Here is a 25,676-nt window from a genome sequence, read left to right as displayed (position 1 = left end):
TTGAATTAAAGTGCAATGTTTAAGTTCCATCGTTTATAATATGTATGACGCTATATAATGTATAATTATTAGAAATTTTTTTAACGTGCTTCTTAGTCAAACTACAAATTAGCTTATTATTTTGTCGATATTGAATTAAAGTTTAATAAATCCACAACAACATATCTAAATTCTTAAGTTAATAGGCAAGCTAAAAATTTAGAAGAATAAGATATATGCTTTAGAATTAATATGCGTTTATTGTCCTATAATATCTAATATTGAATTAGAGTCTGTAAAAATAAGTCTATTACTATAAAATAATATACGCAGCCATATTATGGAAAATAAGAAATTTCGGTGTGTAGCTTGCATTGTAATAGTAAAATATATTTTAAAAGGCGCGAAATTCATACATACGCCGCGCTGGTCCGTCAGTGTCACCGGCGCGGCGCCCGAGGGCCTATCATTGCCTACCTATACCTCGCCCCTCGCCTCGCCCCACCTGCCGCTCACAGCACTGTCTGTCTTTTCTTATCATTCATTTGTTTGTTTACTGTGGACATATATAAATTAGATGCGGACATTACGTGAAATTAAAGGGGTCCCTTTGTTTCCCATAAAGTTTTAAGTCATAATGTATTGTTTGTCATATAAGAACCTTCGGGCTCTCGAATTAAGGTTTATTTTTGAATGGCCTTAGTAGCAGTGTGATAGCGTTGACTCGGCTCGGAGAGTTGGCGAATTGGCGATTCATTCGCCGAGTTAGCGGATCGGATACCAAGTTATCAGTTATACTTGGTCAAGCAGATCTTGTCAGTAGAAAAAGGCGGCAAAATTGAAAAATGTAGGGTCGAAGGGATATCGTCTCATAGAAAATTTGAATTTCGCGCCTTTTTCTACTGACAAGATTTGCTTGACCATCTATAGTTTAGTGGCCGAGTTGATTAGGAAGAACATTTGAATTTCGAAATTGTAATAAAAATGTACATGATATTCACAACTATTTTTTACCATAGTTTGTCAAAGGACTGTCTCATTTCAAACATAGAGAGAATCATCATACTATCTTTGACTTACACTAGTACTAGCACCCAAAAGAAAAGGATGAATATAGTTTTTTGTTTTTATTTACTGACAAATTGGTTTGACCGACTATACCTATTTCTGGTTCCTATTGTCATGTCCTGTCCTATTCAACGTCAATATCATATTATGTATATTATAAACCAACTGCTCAATATTACACGTATACATATTGAATATACAATAAGGTAAGTGACCTCACCTTATTGTATATTCCGTGTCGGCCGTATATGCCTATATACGGCCCACCTTAAATTAAAATGTTTTTTTTTTAATAAACAGGATATTAAGTATGAAAAACTCACTCAAATAGGTATCTTATTTATTGAAGTTTCTTCATTATACCAAAATAGTTATAAAAATATTACGATACTCTTGGAAAATATACCTTTTATAAAAGTCCTATTGTGGGCCTTATTGAACACTAGCAGGGTATTACTTAATCCCGCAAAAAATAATCATTTTGACAATAGACAATAACAGATTTTATTGTTTTTAACTTAAGAGTTATACATATACAAATAACAATATTTGGTACTTCACAACAAGAGGATATTTATAATAAGTTAAAAATAATTCTTTTGGGCCTTATTAACTAAAGATATAAAAATTGTCTAGTTTACGCGAAAATAGTAGGTAACTAAAGTCACTAAACATAAATCTTTATTATTATTATGTTTTAACATCTGGGGGCACGGCAGTGCCCCCGCCAAGACGAGCAAAGCGCAAGGGCACTAACTACCTTTTCTCGAAGCGCTTCGTCGTTTTTTGGAACCCTCATAACTTGGGGTTGGATTATACTAGATAAACAAAGTTCTCGGACTTATTAAGCATATCAATTGCATAGCTCTTATACTTTAGATTTTATTCATATCTAAAAACTTCGATTTCGTCACTGACTCACTCACTTGATGATTATCAATACCTTTAGGGTACTTCCTGAAGTCCTCTAAGAAGCTGAAATTTGATATGTAAGATAGTTTTAGTACACAAACAACAAATAAATTCAAAAACTTGAATTTTTTAATCCCTAAGGGGATGATGAGGGGGTTTAATCTTGTATGGGGAATCAATAATCGCTGAAGCGATTTAGTTGAAATTTGGTATGTAGATAGGTATTGTTATGGGGAAGGATATAGAATAGATTTCAACCTCAAAGTTTACCCTTACGGGGTGAAGGCAGATTTCAACCCCAAAGTTTACCCTTACGGGGTGAAGGGTTTATATGGGGAATCAGTAAGAAGTACATTGTGTAACAGATGCCTCCAGATACTTATTTCAGGATTTTTAATAGTAAATCACCCCCAACCCTTTAAATTAGGGGATGGAAGATTGTCATAAGCAACTTACAAAAAGAAGTGAAATCCCACCAAAAACATTTTGATATAAAATGTTGCCCAGACGAAACCATAAGGCTCGCACTGTCAAAAAGTTATCAGATCTCTTGCCAAGCTTCTAACTCTACAAGCCCTAACTTCACTAGCTCTACACCTTAGTCAAAGTATGTGGCTCGGCCGTTTCGTTTCTACAAGAACTATTGTATGTATAATAAAAAAACCGCCCAAGTGCAAGTCGGACTCGCGTTCCAAGGGTTCCGTACATTACACAATTTTTAACAATATGTTTTTTTAGTGAAAAGTGAGTAAAATGTCTTTTAAAAACCCGTAGGGATCGGATCAAAAACTAAGTACTTAAGTCCGACTCACGCCACAGATTATACAATAGTTCTTACGAACAGATACTTATCTCTCAAACAAAACGCAAATACCTACCGTTTTGATACCTACACAAAAATACAATGGAGTGACCTTCAACGCGCCGCTCCCCGCACCGCGCGCACCGGCACAACGCTAGGGTTGCTGACGCTTAGAAATGATAAATAAATACCCACTTAAACAGAGGAGTGAAATAAAAGGAAAGCTAAATCTTAAATTATACCTAATATTCCGATTATGCTTTAGTGTTTGCGAAATAGTCATTTTAAAAGGTCATATGTCCCTGCAGTAACCGCAGTGTTTACGCCGTTTTATAAACCGCGCAATAATCCCAGCAAGAATTAGTTTTAAAACTTCTTGTAATTTAAAACCAGATAGAGATTAATGTTACATAGTAAAGAAAAATAATAGAAACCCCATGAATAAAGGTAATTAATTATAAGTTAACCAGAGCAAAAATGACACTTTCCGGTGTAAACTTACTGTCGTTAAAATAAACATTTACCAAAATAAATTAAAAATTTACTACCTATTTCAAATAGATAGATATCTAAATCTATACATTTGTCACACATATTAAACATTACATGTTTAATTCAAGAAATTCAATAGTAGGTAGGTACCTACTACCTGCGCGATTCGAACTTTAAGATATCGCGCCGTTAGACATTCACTAGATATGAAATAGTAAAGATATGTGACGTTCCACGGCAAAAGGTACCTTATGGCGGCTGGCGCTTACGCTTATTATTATCGCCACTCCAATATTCAGTCGGGGCAATGGTACCTTTTGCCGTGGAACGTCACATATCTTTACTATTTCTTATCTAGTGCATCTCTAATTCATTTCCCGAATCCCGCCGTACGTGTAACTATCGTAAAAATTGACAGTGCGGCGCGCGGTGACGTGCGTACGTGAGCGCGTGTGGCAACCAACTGGCTTTCTTTTCTACCGTGAACGGGAGCAGATTCGTAGGTATTAATCCGAGCTCGCGCAGAGAGTTCCATAGGCCTGCTCACGCTTAGCTCCACATTTCTAATAGGTTTTCCTGTCATCTATAGGTAAAGAGCTAATATGTGTATTTTTTTCATAATAAAAAGACCCAGTAGTTTCGGAGATAAGGGTAATGTTAATTTTTTGCCTGTTTTCTTAAATAACTTCTAAAGTATTTATTTTAAAATTATGAAAAAAATATATTTGAGATTCTAATTCTAAAATGAGCCCCTTCATTTGATATATAACAAAGATATAGTTTTTTTTCTTCTATTTATCATTCATCTCAAAAGTGACCCCTTTATTTATATTTATATTACATATTTACTTTACATGTATGTCTTTGGGTTATAGACAAATTTCAACTTATTAGTCCAGTAGTTTCGGAGCAAATAGGCTGTGACAGACGGACAGCCAGACACACGAGTGATCCTATAAGGGTTCAGTTTTATTCCTTTTGAGGTACGGAACCCTAAAAATAATGATTATAATAAGTTTTTCACCTTATGCCCATGTGGCGGTAGCAAAACAGCCAAGCCACATATTTTGACTAAGGTGTAGAGTTAGTGAAGGGGCTTGTAGAGTTTGAAGCTTGGCTCGACAAGAGATCTGATAACTTTTTAACAGTGCGAGTCTTAGGCTTATGGTTTCGTCTTAGCAACATTTTACATGAAAATGTTTTTGGTGGGATAATTTTTTACAGTATAAATATTTATTCGTAACAGTTAGTATTATCTTTTAACATGATTTTTACTGTACATCTGGGCCCTATTTCATCAACGTGACAGGTGCGACATTTGTCGACATCACTGTTACTGACGTCACAGGCCTTTATAGGCTACGGTAACCGCTTACCATCAGAGGAGCGGTGTGGTTGTTTGCCACCAACCAGTGTTGGGCGTAATTAATTACTCGTGTAATTTAATTACATGTAATTAAAATGTTTGTAATTTAATTACATAAAATTTAATTACATGTAATTAATTTTTCTGTGTAATTTGCAATTGTGATTACATTAATTAGTAATTAAATTACTCAATTACTTTTCATTTACCTTTTTAATAATATGCAAATATGAACAAATTTACTTGTAGTAATTATAAAGAAAAACTTTTATGAATTCCATTATACGCTGGATAACGTTATAACATATTTTTTATCCCTGGAATCATACCTTTACAGGGTACTATGTGACAAAAACCACGTTGAATATGGCGGTCGGCGCTTACGTCGCGTAGCACCGCATTAGTATTGGGGCGCCGGTAATAATGACGTAAGCGCCGACCTAAGGTGCCTTTCGGGTTGGACTGTAGCAAAGGGGGGGCTGGGACTTGGACAATTGTCACAAGAAATACGACAGTTGTCACGAAATTCCGACACAGAACTCATTTACTGTCAAGAATTACCGAAAGTTCTTTGAAATCTTGTGTCAATTTTCATCATTATCATCATAAACATCACAAGAAAGATACCTGTTTTTTGCCGATATAATAAAGTTTTTTTTTAATAATACAATGATAGTGACAAACAGGAATAAGGCCCGTCCGATGGTAAGCTATAACCGTAGCCCATGGATGCCTGTGACGTCAGCAACAATGAGACTTGTCGAATTGTCGCACCTGTCACGTTGGTGAAATAGGGCCCTGGTGCTACATTACGACACCGGTGCTATAATAAGCACATTAAAACACTCCCTTTGGCCGTGTTTTAAAATTCGTCATTCGTTGCAAAATTTTTATTTTTCGCACTTCTATCGTAAATAACTACCTATGTATTAATAAAAAAAGTTACCTATATAAGTAAGTAGTTACTGCCTTTAAAAAGTATAAGTGTCTAAATGTTATTAGACTTTTTGATTCTTTAAAACGTCTTTAGGTCAATAAAGCAAGTGAAAAATTATTAGAGCTAGACCAAGAAAAGTCTGCAGCGATTTGGACAGCCCACGCAGTGAAGGTGTTATTTATAAGTCATAATTTCATAGAAGTTTCTTCAAATCGGCCTTATTAATGAAAGATTAAAAATATTCAAAATTATCTTAAAATATTTTAATCTATTATTTCATCTCATACGTTCAATAAGGCCCGGGACTGGACCTTTTTGCCTGCACTGACAGTGGATCTTCTTAGCAACAAGTACAAATTCAGAATAATAGGGAGCAACTGCTATTTTTGAATGCTGGGCCTTGTTACCCGCCGGGCCTCATATGCCTGCACCTCACCTACCTTATTTATTTGTTTTACAAGGGGAAAATTTGTTGATTAATCGTGCTAATATTGATACCCAAACAAGCGAAACATTCTAAAATTGAACCACAAGCGTAGCGAGTGGTTCGTAAAGTTGAACCTCGAGCGTAGTGAAGGTTTCAAGGGACGAGGGTTAAATAAAATTTTCACTACATCAGCTCGTAAAGGCCCTCTTGATTGTTCGAAACGGATAAGAAGAGTGGCATTTAATTTGATGCAAATTTTGAGTTGTTTCCGTAGGTATACTCGTAAAGCTCAGTTGGTTGGTAAAATTGACTTTAAAATGATAAATATTGAATAACGTTAGTTTGAAATTGATTTAAATGATAAAGTAAATATTATCGGAGATATATATATCGGATATCGCTTTTAAACAAAAAATATATGTCGCTAGTCATTTATAACCTAAAAGCGCCAAATTACGCAAAATTATATTGAAATGACACCTGTCTATTGAATTTGAAGAATACTTTAACAAGGGTGGTTATCTGTATGACAATGCACCTAAAATAATTTTCAAATGTATCTATTATTTCTATACTTAACACGATAACGAATTCTACGTAAACCAAACCGCGGGCAATCCCTAGTACATATAGAAATAAATAAGTGTAGGTAAGTTTCCATTAGTGTACTTACCTACTATTAACAATATAACTATTTACCATTGATAATAATTTTATAAACGTTTTGCGTATTTTTTACGGGCACCGCGCTAATCGCTAGCCCGCCACCGTCGATCGCAGCCTCCTGCCACGGCGCGGCGTACAGCGCGGCGCGCGAAAACGCCGCGCGTTTGAAATATAACTCAATATAAGCGCGGAATACATACTTACGTATCAGTATTTAGTGTCGTCGTGATTTTATATTTCTAATATTTTGTGTGGGAACTAAGATCTTTATTATGACCGTGTAATATTAACTCTACAAACTTTAATTTTTTATTGGCTATACTGCTTAACCAGAAATCAATATCTAGACAAGCACATTGTCTACATTTCTAACTTTTTACAAGTATAGTAAGTTGATAGATAATATCGTAATTTTACAATATCAGCTACTTTAATTCTTTATTCACAAAGTAATTCGTGTTTTTACGTTCACCAGAAAGCAGCTGTTCCAGATTTCTAAAAACCGAATATTGTGAATAAATTAAAGTGTTATTGAACATGTTACAGTTTTTTGTAACTTTAATTTTATATTTACATAGTTATTTAGCAAAATTGAAATATTTAAATATGGCCGAACGCTCCACCTATAATTTTCTAATATTTTACATAAATGTTATTTAACATGCATGCAATAACATATCAAAAAAGAAAAAACTTTAATGTTATCAAAACCCATTTTTGTTCCACCGCTGGTCTAAGGAGCCGGCCTGGAAATCGGTTTGCGACACTGATGTTTGAAATGTTAATACATGGCAGTTTACATTTTACGTTAGCTTCGAGGTTGCGTTTACCTAGTTGGATTTTATAAGCTTTTAAGTTGTGGAGAATTTTTTTCGTGTTTTGTATCTAGTCTGGCTCTCCAAACATGATAGTACCAGTAGAATAAAGAAACTATAATTTCTTTTTTGGGATGACATTAATAGCTTAAGAATAACAACATGATTCTTTCAGAGTACTTTTATATTGGAACTTAGAATACCTAAAATATATTCAAAATAACCCAATGCTGCTTCCATGCTTACAAGAAATGTATGTCTATGTACATACATTTCTTGTTCTATGTGCATAATATTAACTGTAGCTCGTTAGTAATAATCTTGAAGACACTAAATCACAACATCTAATTGGATTTCGTAAATTCACGTACATACTTTAGATTTCAGATGGTATTAATTCTAAAACATTTTGGAATCACGTATCTTCTAATGGGCTTTACATTACGTTTTACGTTTGTCTGTACTTATTGCTATAAAAGACAATCCCTATAACGCCTCGATTTATCTTTAAGGGCTTAAGCGTAGGATTCCTGTAAATAGTAGAAGAGCCGGCCGCAAATTTTCTAACCGACTTGATACCACGATGAAATGCACAATGGTTTCCCATAAAAGTGATGCTAAGACCGAATTCGATAGTCTGCCACGGCGGAACTTGCCGAAGTACGAAAAAGAAGGCCACTTCCGGTGCGAAAAAGGGGGCTGATTTAACCCATCTGATACCGAAATAATAGTTATGGCAGCAGTTAGAAATTTACATGTAGACACAGAAAAGCGAAGGCTGCCAGTATTTTTTTTTGCCGGAAATGCTTGGCAGACGCTCTCAAAGGTGACCACCAGGACCCCTAATTTAACCCATCTGATACCACCATGAAACCAATTCCAGTCGGTAGGTATGAACCCTCATGTCAGGAATATATAAGTATGCCAAGGCTTTTCCTGCCGAAACACCTTGGCAGACGAGATTATGTGAGCAAGGTAACCATCGGTTACCCTACACTAACCCATCTGATACCACCATGAAACCAATTCCAGTCGGTAGGTATGACCCCCCATTTTAGGAATATATAAGTCTGCCAAAGTTTTTCCTGCCGAAACACCTTGGCAGACGAGATTATAAGCAAGATGACCATCGGTTACCGTACACTAACCCATCTGATACCACGATGAAACCAATTCCAGTCGGTAGCTATAAACCCTCATTTCAGGAATATATAAGTCTGCCAGGGCTTTTCCTGCTGAAACACCTTGGCAGACGAGATTATGTTAGCAAGTTGTACATCAGTTACCCTACATCAACCCATCTGATACCACCATGAATCCAATTCCAGTCGGTAGGTATATAAGGTCGAAATTATAAGCAAGATGACCATCGGTTACCGTACACTAACCCGAGATTATGTTAGCAATCTCGTCTGCCAAGGTGTTTCGGCAGGAAAAGCCTTGGCAGACTTATATATTCCTGAAATGGGGGTTCGTACCTACCGACTGGAATTGGATTCATGGTGGTATCAGATGGGTTGATGTAGGGTAACTGATGTACAACTTGCTAACATAATCTCGTCTGCCAAGGTGTTTCGGCAGGAAAAGCCCTGGCAGACTTATATATTCCTGAAATGAGGGTTCATACCTACCGACTGGAATTGGTTTCATCGTGGTATCAGATGGGTTAGTGTACGGTAACCGATGGTCATCTTGCTTATAATCTCGTCTGCCAAGGTGTTTCGGCAGGAAAAACCTTGGCAGACTTATATATTCCTAAAATGGGGGTTCATACCTACCGACTGGAGTTGGTTTCATGGTGGTATCAGATGGGTTAGTGTAGGGTAACCGATGGTAACCTTGCTCACATAATCTCGTCTGCCAAGGTGTTTCGGCAGGAAAAGCCTTGGCAGACTTATATATTCCTGACATGAGGGTTCATACCTACCGACTGTAATTGGTTTCATGGTAGTATCAAATGGGTTAAATTAGGGGTCCTGGTGGCCACCTTTGAGAGCGTCTGCCAAGCACTTCCGGCAAAAAAAATACTGGCAGACTTCGCTTTTCTGTGTCTACATGTAAATTTCTAACTGCTGCCATAACTATTATTTCGGTATCAGATGGGTTAAATCAGCCCCCTTTTTCGCACCGGAAGTGGCTTTCTTTTTCGTACTTTCGGCAAGTTCCGCCATGGCAGACTATCGAATTCGGTCTTAGCATCACTTTTATGGGAAACCATTGTGCATTTCATCGTGGTATCAAGTCGGTTAGAAAATTTGCGGCCGGCTCTTCTACTAAAATCTCTTTCCCAGGGCTTACACGATAGCATTTCTTGCTGACATTATCTAAATAGTCTTAAGATCCAGGACATCCGTTTCTGGAAAATTGGCAGGAACCTTGGTGCAAAATGGTATTTTTTTTATTTTAAGTCTGATCTAGGGTAATAATTATCCATAGGTAACCCTCTCATCCCATTGAGGTCTAAAAGAACACATGGGCATTTACAACATGATTATCCCTAAACTCAGTAGGGATAGGGAAATATTGATGTTTTATTTTTACTTGCCGATAAGAGTGTTCCACTGTCCCACTCGTGATCGCCGTTTTGGTCTAGCTACTAAAATGCCCTTTTAATTTTATGAGAGCATTAGGTGTGGCGACCTGCTTTTGTTTTACCTATTCCATCTAAAAAAAATACTGATGGGTTGTGGGTTATACACAAATAGAAGAAGCCATATAATACTAAGCGTCTTCGAGACATTGGGAATCCTACTCGAAAAAATATCGGAAACATTGAGAATTACCTCATTCTTTCGCTTAAAAATGGCGGACCAGTACTATTTCAAGAGCACCGTCTGACATTGGCGATCGCTTTCCACATTGCATCACGACCCGATAACAAACGTAACTGGCTGGAGGAAGCGGAATAATGCATCCTGTGACTTCATAGTTTTTTACGACGTGCATCGCATTTTAATCAACTAACGGACTCGGAAGAAATCATAAGATACATTCGACAAGACAACCGGGGTTTGCACGTGCGTATTTACGCATCTGGTGTGGTTAGATATGCCTTAACTTTTTTACCCATAAAGTCTTAAGGTGCAGTTGGCTCACAGAGAACAGAGTTTTTGAAAAGTCGACCCAATCTTCAAGCTTCTCTAGGGATTTCAGCTACTCGAACCCTGAGTTTTTTGACTTTCGCTCGATAAAAAAAAATCACGAACATTTTCATTTCATTCGATTTAATAATAAGAAAGGCTGATAAGATACGCAAAGCTTCCCCCGTACTAAAAATACATTTAACACCCACGCTAAATCAAATCCAGCAAGTGTAGACGTACCTTAAGAGCGAGTTCAGGTATTTTTAGCACCCTAACAGGCTAACACCCACATAACTGGGTGTTAACCGCTTTAAAAATTAAATGTGTATGATTTACGCTAGAGTGGCCGAGATTTACGACCATTCCAGAAATAAACACCTATTTTCAGCGAAAACAAAAGGATGAAAGGATTCAGCTCGATGGAACGCGTGGGAGCACTAAAATAAAATACTACTATGGGTCTTATAGATCAGTAAAAGAGCTTTTTGTACGATTTTGATCCCTATTTCTAACGTCTTTAAGCCTGTACGAATGGACCTCGTTATTACAATGTGATTGGACATCAAAATATAAAGTTGCTATAGGTACTTTTATCTTGCGCGGCCGTAAAAGGTTGGATTGGACACAACTGCCGTGTCTGTCTGATTTCCGTTTTTGTGGTGTACTGTGTACAGTGAACAATTGGCGAAAGGTCGCACAGGACCGAGAACAGTGGCCAACTGCCCAATTCGAACTTTAAGATACGACAAATATTGCTTAGCTTTTTAGCGATAAGACCGCCTGTTGTTTAACCTCTTCTTCCTGTATTATTTGTATTGTTTCTGTAATGAGGTGTGCAATAAAGAGTATTTGTATTGTATTGTATTGTATTGTACTTACTTCTAGATACGATATGGATTAGATATGTCAATGTCAAAAGTGACATTTTTGTTTGAAGAAACGTCACATTTGACACTGATATATCTAATCCATATCGTATCTAGCCGTAATATTTGACGTATCCTAAAGTTCGTATCCGGCCGCAAGTCTCATTTTGGGTCGCTGAGCCAACGGAGTAAGTAAGTGGTGTACAATCACCGGCAATAATATGTTAATACACAATGAAAGCCGCAAAAATATCTGACACGTTCTTATTTATAGAGCCATAAGAGCGTGTCAGATATTTTTGCGGCCTTCGAAGAGTAACATATTTTTGCTGGTGACTGTGACTGTACTTCAATCCTCACTTGTTCAGATTTAAATAGCCTTCCCTTTTCACTTTTAGCAGCAATGGTTCGAATGGTCAAAAGAAAATTGACGTTTGAGGAAATTAGCTGGTATCTGCGTGTATTTCGTTACACGACTACGCGCAGTCGCGCAGCATAACTAGTGATATTTTAGTCCTTCGACTCTTCTAAACTATTGGATGGATTTTATTGATACTTATATGTTAAAGGTTCTCATTCGTATCCGGTGAATAATGTTACAATACAATATAATGTTATGAATAATTCAGCCATAAAATCAAAAGTAATAGTTAAGACTAAGTATCGTGTGCTTTTCTACCATCTTATGTTTTAGTACCTACGTAATGAAAAGAGATAGATCTGCGCTATTGGTAAAAAAACTAGCGAACTAAACGAGACTAAAATTATGAAGTGAGATTGGCCTAATTTGTCCAATCTCTCATTTTAGTACAAAATTGGACGACTGGGTAGTAAACTCGATCTAGGATCTAAAACAAGGCCTAAACTGTTGAAAAGCGTGAGCAAAACACTAAAACTCACGTCCGAACCCGCCCACTGACAGGATTTACGACCCTGTCGCTTTAACTCATTTTAGACATTATTTGCGAGGACATACGCTGTGTTAGGGAGATATGGCACCACGTTCCCAAGTGATATATTTGGGCAACAATGTGACTTATATGACAGAGTTAAAATCATGATTAATAAAAATAAGCGCGTTTTGTGAAAAGCAGTAGCGTTGTGTAGCATTTAACTGGAGACATTTCAAAAACAGGTTACTTTAGGCACAGAATAAAGAATAGTACTAGGTACAGAAGACTCACTCTCTAACAAAACGCGTCTGTTACGATCAGGACAGGTATGGCCGCTAGGTGGCGACAGCGCCACGCGCGGCTTATGGCTAGCCACCAAAATAGGTGTGGAACGGATGTACTTTTAGCTACCTGTAGCAAAGCGACGAAATCGCGGTGTGAGCCACGCCTGCTTCAGGGACATTCCATATAACAAATAATTTGTAATGAATAATGATGCTGTGATAAATTTCAGCGATTAAGGCTCTAATATCTGTCTATCTATCTAATACCTTTAAACGAGAAATTCTTGTTTATTTATATATATATATTTCGGGGATCTCGGAAACGGCTCTAACGATTTCGACGAAATTTGCTATATGGGGGTTTTCGGGGGCGATAAATCGATATAGCTAGGTCTTATCTCTGGGAAAACGCGCATTTTTGAGTTTTTATAATTATGTTTTCCGAGCAAAGCTCGGTCGCCCAGATTTTTATATCTTATCTATGTTCATTGTTGCAACAATTATCCTTATCACCAACTTGGAATTGACAGAAATGACTTGAAATAAACAAACTCCCCTATTTCAGCTTTCTATCCATGTCAGGGCCGCCTAGATTAATTGCACAGCTGATAGCAATGATAGCTTTGAAATGATAAGATGTTTACACACGACGGTAGTGGTTAGCGTCTCGTTGTAAGTCAATACTGATTGTAAACATGCGTTTAAAGCAATACAATTTGTCATTGAACATGAATTGAAAGTTGAGTCATACCGTTACTCTTGATATGCTACGTCGGTGGCAAACAAGGGTACGGCCCGCCCGATGGTAAACAATAACCGTAGCTTATGGACGCCTGCAACTTCAGAGGTGTTTTACAAGCTCGTTGTCGACCCTAACACCGCACGCTCGTTGAGCTCTGGCAAACTTACCGGCAAGAACACGACACTATGAGTAGGGTCTAGGGTTATTTGGCTGCGGTTTTCTGTAAGGTGGAGGTACTACCCCAGTTTGGATCTGCTCTAGTTCTGGAATTACATCCGTTGTGCTGTGCCCTACCACACTAAGCGATTTATGATAGATGACACGTTTTTAAGACCTGTTGATAGTTGTGTGCAAGTTGAACCAGACCATGCCAAGTTATGCCTAGTAGGTACTACGTCAAATATGGGTGCATCCCCCGAGATATAACTACATAATATATAATTTCATATTAATAACGTTCACAAAATATAATGAACGTTTGCTATAACATCAAAATCAATATTTTTATTAGGAATAACGGTCATTTAACATTATACTCATTTTGTATAATGTTTTTTTATATAACACTCAAATACTATAAACTCAGTTTATATAGCATACATAACGTATATCGATCATAGTATATACTATCTTTTAGTATAATGATTATAAAATATAGTAGCGTATGATATACTAAATAGGTTATAACTGCTACCCCTATACAAAACAAGCTGTTGCCAGAAAAGTAGGTTAGGTTAGAACTGCGACCTCTACAGAAAACAAACTGCTGCCAGAAAAGTAGGTTAGGTTAGAACTGTGACCCCTACAGAAAACAAACTGCTGCCAGACAAGTAGGTTAGGTTAGGTTAGAACTGCGACCCCTACAGAAAACAAACTGCTGCCAGAGAAGTAGGTTAGGTTAGGTTAGAACTGCGACCCCTACAGAAAACAAACTGCTGCCATAAAAGTAGGTTAGGTTAATAGGTTAGAACTGCGACCCCTACAGAAAACAAACTGCTGCTAGAAAAGTAGGTTAGGTTAGAACTGCGACCCCTACAGAAAACAAACTGCTGCCAGAGAAGTAGGTTAGGTTAGGTTAGAACTGCGACCCATACAGAAAACAAACTGCTGCCAGAAAAGTAAGTTAGGTTAATAGGTTAGAACTGCGACCCCTACAGAAAACAAACTGCTGCTAGAAAAGTAGGTTAGGTTAGAACTGCGACCCCTACAGAAAACAAACTGCTGCCAGAAAAGTTGGTTAGGTTAGGTTAGGTTAGAACTGCGACCCCTACAGAAAACAAACTGCTGCCAGAAAAGTTGGTTAGGTTAGGTTAGGTTAGAACTGCGACCCCTACAGAAAATAAACTGCTGCCAGAAAAGTAGGTTAGGTTATTCTATACGAGCATTATGCATTTTGGTGTTAGATGTATTGAGTAATATACATTATAAAATTTATAAATCTGAGATATTATGAACGTTATACATAATGATCGTTATATACAATGATATTATCCTTAAATAACGTTATATTTAACAAAAATAGACATTTTGATGTTATATCTAACGTTCGTTAACTATACACCTTGAACGGTATACAAAACAAACTTATACAATATGAGCGTATATAATATGAATATTATAGTATAAGTTCTTATGTCTTATATTACTTACCCGTCAAATATGGCCATTGTTGTTCCTGTCAAATTTTGGGGTTGCTGTGCACAGAATCATTAATTGCTCAGATCGGAATTAGAAGGTCTATCGCCCTTGCGATATAAGAGCGATAAAGACGCAGATAAACGATAAACGATTTGTGGTAGTCCCCTGCGTACCAAGTACCTATTGGTAGTTTGTTGACCCTCCCAATTCATATCTTGATTTGAATTTGTGTAGTGTGCTTACGTCACTTGTTTGCCATATAAAGGAAATAGATGCAACACGAATGTTTTGGAAAACCCCCATAACAAAGCACGAAGTGTAAAGAATTACAAATGAAAATCATTGTTGCCGCTGACTGACGTTGACTGATGGCGTAAAATTCGACGCTCAACTTCAGATGGATACAAATGGATATTTAAAGATAAATCTACGTTTTGGTTCCTTGGGAAGGCGTGAAGTTAGACTTTTAATGTTCTCTTGAAATTGGCTTTGAAGCGATTAATATAACAATTTCGAAATAAACATCTCTTGGTTGTGATAGAGACACACGAAAAGGAGATGGCATACGCCTATATTGGGGTTGAGGGGATCTTGATCAACATGGGGAATAGTGGAGAAGGGAGGGAGGGAAGGCCCAGTGGTGGGTAACAGCTGGGCTATTAATAAATTCGAGATTTGCCTCCAAATCCATGAGAAATTCTGTTGTAACTGTTCTCATCAAGACTGTGGTGTGGCTGTGGGGATTTTAAATCAATTTATTCTTGTCGTCTGGACTGCGTAATTATTCTGATTACAAAAGGCAAAGGAAAAGGTGAATGGACTGTCTTACGAGTAATCTCCTAATATAAACGAGAACGGTGTGACGAGATGAAGGGGAACAGAGAAACGTAGAATATTAAAACATGCTGTGTTAAAGTCAACAATAAAACAATAAATGTCATATTAAACAACGATTTCTTCTTGTAACTAGTTTAAAATACAATTCCCCTTTTTGAATGAGCGAAATTTACATATAAAGTTGTTTTGAAAAAAATCTTATTTTGTTATAAGTTTGTAAGCCTGAACGGGCTGCAGTAACACGAAAGAATTATTGTATTCCGAACTCTTTCCAACTTTGCCAAAGTGATAAAAGTTTTTCGGATCTTCAAACTTTAGTCGCTCGGGAGCTCAGCGCAGATAGAAATATAAATTATGACTTGAAATTCGACAGGTACAGTCTAATCATATTTAACAGAACGAACTGCACATATAACAAATTATGCTGGCTCTACTAGTATTTTTGTGCGCAGTATAATATCAAGTTTATGTCAGCACAAATTATGCAAATTAAACCGTAATATCTAGTTAAGAAATAAAAATGTGTTTGAATAGCTGCTTCTGCTGTACAGATAGCAGCATGACTAGTAAGTAGGTGAGGTATACAAATTATCTGAACACAAGACAACTTTGTTGTTCAGATTTAGAAAACACGAATTATTGAAAATTGGCTCATTGAGCTACTTATGCTGCGTGTAAAATACCGCTGTTTCGCCCACGTACAATAACGATAATTTGCAGTCATGAAAAACTTTATTATGACATCATCATTTCCAAAAATTCCACGGAATAATTTTGTAGTTTCCAACCATGCATAAATACAAACATAGGCGGAGCTGACCCTAGGGACAGGAGCTAAAGTTGTATATTTTTGATGAATAATAAGAGTCCAGACTTCCAGAGGGCCTACCGCGAAGCACGTTCGACGTGTTGCCTCTCTGTCGCACTTGTAAATTCGTACGTAAACGTGACAGGGACGCAACACGCCGAACGTGGTTCGCGGTAGGCCCTCAGCATGCGGGTATTTTGTGGGTGTTGTAATTTTAAATTGCAGTTACCAGTCATAGACATTTAATGAGAATTTTGTTAGCTACGTATAATGTTGGGTGCGAACTCATATAGGCATGGCAAAGTAGTCGGAATAAAAGTTAAAACTTCTTAGTTTTGTAAATTAATACCCGAAAGACTGCCCGAAATTCAGTTTGACTTTAAAAGCGGAAGAGGTTTTTTCCGACGGAAACTGTAGTTTTATAGATTTTTCAAACGGTTTGTTGTTTGACCCTATTTCAGTGACCTGAATGTGAATAAGGGTTTTGGAGCCCCTGGACCGCTAGCAAAAGCATTCTAAAGTGACGAAACACAAGTTTTACGAGATGTACTTTATACATAAACTTGAAGAATTAGTGTTTAAATATTCCAGAAAAGTCATGGTACACAAATAAAGTATTGTTCTCAGGTACACCCAGAGAACCCGAACTGGACGTGTTTCGAGCAGAGCGCCCATCTCGACGTGACGAACTTCTTCGGGCTGGAGAGCACCGTCGAGAAGATCGCCATCAAGCAGTACTCGGCTAACATTACCAAGGGTAAGCACTTAGGAACCTTCTCTAGAATAAGGCCCATTTCTTACTTGGCCATAAGGAAGCGATATGCTGAGATCAGTACTTCTGCCTAAATAGAACAGTTGTAATGGATGCTGCATCGATTTAACAATGCTAAGCCATGGAAGGGCTTAAGAAAAAGCCTCTCAATATTCGTTGCTTAGTAACAATTTTGTTAACATATAAATTCCAGTAAAGTCCATTTAAGGTCCAAGTCCAAGTCAATATTTATGTTATATCTGATGTACCTTTATTCCTGTCTTTCGTACAATAAAGCGTTTACTTACTTACTTAAGTCAGGCGTGGCTCACTCCGCGATTTCGTCGCTTTGCTACAGGTAGCTAAAACTACATCCGTTCCGCCCCAATTTTGGGGAAAGCCATAAGCCGCGCGTGGCGCTGTCGCCACCTAGCGGCCATATCTGTGCTGATCGTAACAGACGCGTTTTGTTAGAGAGTGAGTCTTCTGTACCTAGTACTATTATTTATTCTGTGCTTAAGATTAACTAGATGTCAAAAAAAATGCGTGATGCTAACGTCAACAGCAATAAGGGTATTATCATTAATTTGCAGTATAATGCAAACATAGGAGCAAACTCATTGTACAGTCACTTTAATGCATTTTATTCAATACCACCGATATTTTGACCACGAGACCTTGACTCCGCCAAAATCGACAGACATGTTACAATTCACTTGCCGAAAAAACTAGACACGCGTTGAAGTGAGCGTTAAGACTTCGCATCGTATTCGTAGCCGCTATGACGTTTATTTGAACGTCATGTAGTGCTAATAAATGTGGACTAGACACAATAACAATGACAACTAAAGTGAATTACCTATTGTGGTTGCACTGTTCACGTTTGTATTTTTTAGGGTTCCGTATCCAAAGAGTAAAAACGGGACCCTATTACTAAGACTCCACTGTCCGTCTGTCTGTCTGTCACTAGGCTGTATCTCATGAACCGTGATAGACAGACAGTTGAAATTTTCACAGATGATTGCCGCTATAACAACAAATATTAAATAGTACGGAACCCTCGGTGGGCGAGTTCGACTCGCACTGGTCCGGTTTTTAAGGAAGTGACCTTGTAAGAAGTAAAAGACAGATTGTGTTAGTTGTGTATGGGTTTTTCTCGAAAGTCAATTTTATCCCCTTTCCGTATGCAGAGTATATATTTTCCGAAAAAGCTTGAATCCTAAACTTGTCGAATTCTGTCTTAAATAATATTGGGAAATTTTGTAACTGATGGTGAAAAATGTATGCCTTCACACCATGATTCTTGATCGCAATTGAATCGTGCATTGACACATACACATAATTGGAACGACGATCTTTGATTATGATCAATTTATCATAGGATTTAGAAGGTCACCATCGTGATTGGGCGTGTAAATGCGACCTATAAGTGTTCGATAAAAGGTCTGGAATGGTGTAACTATTAGTAACTAAAAGAGAATTCGTAATAATAAAACTATATCTTTTGCTAGTTGCGCGTTTTGAACAGTAAATTTATAGTAATCGATATTACGCTTCTTTAGAGGAAAATTGTGGCGTTCCATGACTAAAGAATCCTTGTGCTACATGTAGATTAAAGTGGGAAAGCCGCAATTGTGCTGATGGTGTTGTCGCTATAATGCCTTATAACAGTAACATTAAGGTATTATAGTGCCTGATGGGAACAGTCTTGTCATATTTCTGGAATCACAGCTGTCGTGTAGAGATTTTGCCACTAATGATTTATACGCATTTAATTATCCTATAAATGCCTTATATTAGCTCTCCGAATGTAGTGAAATACAAGATTGAATGGTCGAGTGGGAAAATGGATAAAACATAATTGCACAGGGATTTCCTTATTGGCAATCAACTAGTTGAGAAGTTACGAATAGGGTAACCCTTGAAATTAGTTGTAGATTATACGTGAGAAAAAAGAAAACCCTTGGAGATCAGATCATTGGCGCTTTTCATGTCAAGAAAATAATTTTCTAGACAGGTGGTCACGGCAATAATTGCTTCATAACATATTTGGTTTATTAGGTAAAGTAATTACCAATAGAACATGAGCTAAGTAAAAAAATACAAAACCTCCATAAATCGATATTCTGAGATTTTTATCAAATAAATAGTTGCGAACATTGATCTCTTGGTGTCTACAATTACAACAGGTGTTGTTGAAGTATAAAATGGAGTAGAATAGAGCCAGAGGCGTAGGTTAAGGCTTGAAAAATTATGTAAAACAGTTAGACCTCTACACGTTGTAATGTGGGTTCGTATTTAAATACGTAGATAAAATCCTCAACCGTCCTGTCCTTTCACAGGCAAGGAGCTGATCGAGGTATTCATGAAGGGCGTTGAGGCCGACGGCATCAAAGACCTCCAGCCTTGGAACCCTGACGACCCGGCACACAACAGGGAACTCAGGCGCATTGTCTCCAGAAATACCGAGCCTCTGTCACCGAGGACCACGACCGAGCCGCAGCGACAGCCTAAACCAGGTTAGTCTGATCTTTTAATTTCCCAAGCCCAATGTCGGCATGTTGGGAAGACCGGTGTATAAAATGTATTAAAGGGATGTCGACATAGGGCAAGAACTCACGTATTTATATACGTACCATCACGCTACGCGATTGTTGCGACATTTAGGGTCCTAGCTAAATTGGTTACGGAGATCTGCCTCCACTCTATCTGCTCAACGGTATTTAGGATGACCAACAGGACCGCGTCCAGTTGGTCGACCCAAGTAGGCCCTTTTGGCTGCCCGATCTTCACCTATCCTTTCGAGGTGGTCAAGCCAGCGGAGACGATGCGCTTTGGTTTCACCTATTATAATCGGCTCGGCTATCAGATGTTCTATTTCGGCATTCTTTCGGATCCTCCAACTGCCATCGTCTCTTTTGACGGGTACTTACGCTATAGAATTTCCAATTTAGCAAGAACCCTAAATGGCACGACAATCCCGTGTGGTGATTGTATGACGCTCAAACACAGTAAAAATCGTAGAGCCTCACTTCTTCTGCTCTACCAACCTTCTTTAAGTGGAGTATGTGTACAAACGAGATTTCTTTACTTAGACAGTCCATGCACAGTTGTCTCTATGCTAACGCGAGTGTCCTCTCAAGAGCAGACCCGACCCTCATTCGTATGCCGGCAACTCACTATATTTCCTGGTTTTTTTTTGCGTTGCGTCGCTTCAGCATTTTCGTTTAACATATTGAGGAAAAATATTCGAATTGGCGCAACGCTGACACGGAACAAGGCGCAATTTTTTTATAAGGTTGCCTACAAAATTGAATTCCAATTCTTCTTTATCTTTTAAAAAATGGCTTTCACCAATGTCAAAAGTATGCTCGTAGAGAATGACGTTGTTCAGTAGTTGATTTTAGGAAAGTGACTTTACTGCAATGGTTAAATTTCAATTCTAATCAAAGTTAATGAATAGCAAATGAATTATCATCTAATTAACGCCATATTTCGAAGTTCTGTAACCCAGTTCGAAACGTGCAAAGTGGTCATCGTACTGAATTCAGACTAAGTATGTATCACTGTCCCATTGGGACTGCGTTTGCTTAGGCAAAAAGTAGGTTATCGGAGTCGGGAAAATTGTGTCAAACAAAAGTCAAGAAAGCAATGATTGATCTCTTTTCTTGACCGAGGGTACGAAAAATACGAAACTGTATATTTATTTCTTGGAGAAAAACTAACTTGTGACAGACACTTAGCAAAGTTACTAGGTGGTTACTAGTAGTTTTTTTAGTGGCAGACAAGCATACGCCATCGTCTTTTGAACGTCAAAGACGTCAACTGACGTGCGCGGCAACAGTCAAATATCAATCTTCGTGCATTCCGACAAAGTTTACGCTGACGCGCCGCACACGTAATTTAAAACTACTTGATCCTTCCGGTCGGTTTCGACCAAGGCGACCACTTCGACTCCTAGTTAGCTCGGCGCTCGTGCGCCCGAATATGGCTGACGTAGCAGATCTTTGAGGTGAACCCCCGCGCACATTGAGGGCACGTGAGAACACCAGCCACATAGTGGTAGTGAATGGAAGCAGGCTGGCGTGCTTTCAGCTCATCGCGTTTAACGTCGAATTTAAAACTAATGAGTTCACTAACAATGTCAAATCGAATCGTAACAAAGATATACTTAAAGAACTTTGTGTTAATAGATACTCGATCTACTCGTGTTAGTTATTAACTAAATAATAGGTGGTATTATTCGTCTAACATGTACCCATTATGTTAATATGGTCACCTAATTCTACTGAAACATGGTCAGCTAGTTTTCAGCTATTGAAAGTTTAATGAGACTCCATTCCGCTATCGAGTCACCTCATTCTGTCTGTCCATTTGAAATCCCTTTGTAAATTAAGTAGTACCTAACTACATATAGGTTTACCGTTTAACTGAGTCGGTTGGTAAGAAGTCCTTACCTATAATTCTCCAAAGTGTTCAAGTGTATTAAACTTTCCAAGTTGTAATCCATGCATGGTATCGATCAGGTATTCCGCCCACGCACAATTAAGGACATACGCGAAGGTTGTGGCCGTGGGGGCTATCACCTGGCACTGGGTGGCACGTGAAAAAATAAGTTGAAAGAAAATTGGCTGATTAAAAATGATTATATTGATGAATTCATTTGTTTATATCGGACAAACAAAAACAACACACAAACAAAAAAAACTTGTTGTGCTTTCCATTATTTTTTCATTAATAAAACATGTGAAAAGAAATGAACTAACTGTCAAATTCAATGGTGTAGTGTAGATATTGTCCAGTGTTTTATTCTAATAGACTAGACGATGATTTAATAGATAAGATACATAGAAACAGTAACTCATCAACAGTTCGTGTTCGTTATACAAATATGCCTTCCGCATCTCCGCACTGCAGCAATTTGCGCATCCGTCCGTATTGTTCTAGTTGAGACAGAACCTATTGTGGAATGAACACGCAGGCCAGGTTCCAAGTTCTAACTAGTTATTGTTTAACAAGCTAGCTTGTTATTCATGTTCCCTAAACATCGCCAGAGGAACCAGTGTAGGTTTGATCTGACGTCAATAATTGCAGTTACGGTCCTCTAGGTCTCTTATGCTCAGGAGCTGACGCAAAATTATTGTAGTTTTTATATTGAACTAGCGACCCGCCCCGGCTTCGCACGGGTTACACAAAACCTTAACAAATGATATACCTAAACCTTCCTCAATAATCACTCTATTGATAGGTGAAAACCACATGAAAATCCGTTCAGTAGTTTTGCAGTTTATCGCGAATATACATACACACAGACAGATGCGGCGGGGAACTTTGTTTTATAAAGTGTAGTGATTGTTACGAGTTTTAATCCGACGGGCAGCTGCCGTGTTGCTGGTAAATGAAATCTTTAGAGCCAAAATATTTCATGAATATTTCAGCTACAGTCCGGGCAGTTACAGTTAGTTAAATATTAACGCTAGACGCGAATGAATATTTAAGCGAGAGACCGCGCGCTCGTATAATGAGGTGCCTAAATTAAATGGTTTTCGGCTTCGCTAGGCCCATAAGTATCATTGAATTAAATTATGTTTTGTTCTTGTAGGTATAGGTACAATGTGATGTTTGTGATTGAATTCAATACGAGGTGTTTTTTAATGAATAAGGTTGTGGAAATTAAGTATTATCAATATTATCATCCTTTAAAACACTTCTTATGTCTGTTCTTCTGTATGTTCTTCTAAAGAAAAATAAAAAATAAATAAACGATGGACCTTATTTGGTGGTACCTTACATACAATACATACTTAATACGGAAAAAGGAAAAATAGTTGATCAAAATATTTGATCCGGAGGAAAATAACACAATAAGTAAATTATAAAACTCGATTCGCGATGGACCTTCGTTTTTTACGGTCATACTAATTAAACCCCTCATCATCTAAACCAGATAAGTCCCATGCAGTGCGCTGTTAGTCGCATTTCCACTACTACGCATCTCGAACATATATATGTACATAACTATAAATAACCTTCAAGCCATATATTATAGGGTGGTATTCAACCTGTTCAATTTCTTTGTCCAATGTCATAGAGTCTCACTCTCTCTCATTAAGCAAAATGTGAGATGCAATACACATTGGACAAAGCAATTGGATAGGTGGAATACCACCTTTACACAAATTATTTAGAACCTGATTTTTTCCTGGATCCATGTATTAAATATACAGTTAAATTAAAAAAAAACCCTCCAGTGAGTAAAGTTCACAACGAAGTGCTCTCAGAATTTATAATTTAATTGTATTTCTAATTGATTGAACAGGCACATACACGATTGATCATTGTTAACTGGCGCTTTTGTTTCCAATTTAATTATAATAACGAAACCCGTCCACCACAGTTAGTCTCTTTTCTAGACGTATGTATTTACATCATAATACGAGGTAATTTTTGAAACAAATATTTGTTTCCATCAATCTAATTACATTGGAGCTAGGTAGATCAAGTCAGTGTACATCCAATTTATACAAATATTTATGATAATTTAAGGACCATTAACCACAAACTTAATGACACAAGTGGCCATTAATTTATTTATTATAAGCCTATACGGTGTCCCACTGCTGGGCAAAGGCCTCCCCCCTCGATTTCCATTCGTCTCGGTTTTGAGCAATCCCCGGCCAGTCGTTAAGATATGCGTCCAGCCATCTCCGTCTGGGCCTACCAGATCCTCGCCCGTCTTGCGGCACCCATACCGTGGTTATGTATAATGTATAATTTGTATAATTTAATATGTATAATTTATTTTAATTATTAATTTATAATCATGAAAATTAATGGTTACTTGTCACTTATATATTGTATTTATGCGCTATTTAACCCTTCCATTTCCTTTACCCCAACCCTTTTAAATTTACTTTCTTCCTTCCCACCATCCTTACCATCCCTTCCTTGTTCCCAGGTCCTTCGACTGGTTTGATAATATGCGACGACACCAGCTCTCAAAAATCAATTGATAGAGACCCTAAACGGATCAGCGCACCCAAAATTGAACTCTCAAGCACTTCTAGTAAGAATGTTTCTAGTGGTGCTAAAACTGTAAGCAAACTACAGATATTCAAGCGGAAAAACAGCAAGGCCAAGCAATCAAGCAAGGCAACATTATCCATGGATAAAAATGAAAGCACAGTCAATCCTATAACTTCTAACAGAACGATACAGACAAGCAATAACGAATTAAAAACTATTGAGGAAAATGCTGATAAACCAATGAATGCAAGCAATGATATCAGTAAAAACAACAACATGCAAGCAAGCAAGTCAAACTTAAAGACTGAAAAGGATGCTGCTAAATCGAGAAAAGCCAAACTATCCCTTAATAAAGAAAGCAGTAAAGATACTAGTACAAGTACAACGAGAAGAACAAGCAAGGCAAGATTAAGCCTTGCCGGCAAAATTGAAAAGGCGAACCGAGAACATAGTTCAAAAACAGTCTTACCTGAAGTGGGATCTGCATCCCATGAAATCACTTGTACCACGAGACAAGTTAATAGAGGGAGATTGTCTCTTGCCGATTCAGATGATAGTCTAAAGAATAATCTCGGAGCGAATGAACGCATACACACTGATACTAATAAAAGTAGACGACGGAGTAAAGTTTTATATGATGAAAAATTAAAAAGTTTCACAGAGGAAGTTAGCAACACAAATGAAGTAGATAAACACATTAAGCCAACGTTTATACATAGTGACGAAAATGTATGTACAGATCGAAGAAACGCTAGCAAAATAACAACAGAGGAAGTAGAATTATATTCTAATATAGTAGGACCGTCCAGTGAGAATCACGTGAGTGAACATATTAATAGTGATTTTGATGTTACAAAAACAGACGAAAAAGTTCAATCTTTTACTACTCAGAACTTGACTTCGGAACAAGGTACTGTTTCGCCTAATAATAATGCTTTATTTGCTTTACTTTTTGCCGTATTAGCGATTTTATTTTATTTAATGTTCCCATTACGGTCATAATATTTTTTTAATATTTTTTATCGTTGTAAGTGTAAATAAAATGTAAAGCAATTGTTTCGCATTTACCTACATATTTATTTTTCTTTTTATATATAGTTTGTCCCTTATTTCTTATAATGTAAACGAGAAAGCGATAAAAGTATGTTTTTTTTGTTTTTGTATGTTTTTTGTACATCATATAAAATTATGCGGCAATGAAGATAATAAGACAGATTCAATGAGTTGAAAAAAGGAGCTAAAATTACCGGCCTACCTATTATTCATTAAGAAGTACAATTTCTA

General features: G+C 37.4%; 1 protein-coding gene across 4 annotated transcripts in view; it reads left to right on the top strand.

Annotated features, from left to right (window-relative positions):
• Positions 1-25,676, top strand: part of LOC134796282 (protein real-time) — an 81,870-nt gene that overhangs the window by 33,767 nt on the left and 22,427 nt on the right. For all 4 annotated transcript variants that reach the window (XM_063768337.1, XM_063768338.1, XM_063768339.1 and 1 more), the window contains exons 4-5: positions 17,243-17,372; positions 19,709-19,885. In XM_063768337.1, the coding sequence (XP_063624407.1) occupies positions 17,243-17,372; positions 19,709-19,885 (307 nt within the window). The remainder of the gene's footprint in view (positions 1-17,242; positions 17,373-19,708; positions 19,886-25,676) is intronic.

The sequence above is a fragment of the Cydia splendana genome, chromosome 13 (genome assembly GCF_910591565.1).
Source record: "Cydia splendana chromosome 13, ilCydSple1.2, whole genome shotgun sequence".
Classification (NCBI taxonomy): Eukaryota; Metazoa; Arthropoda; class Insecta; order Lepidoptera; family Tortricidae; genus Cydia; species Cydia splendana.
The sequence above is the reverse complement of the archived record's forward strand: the minus strand, read 5'-3'. Positions and strand labels throughout refer to the sequence as shown.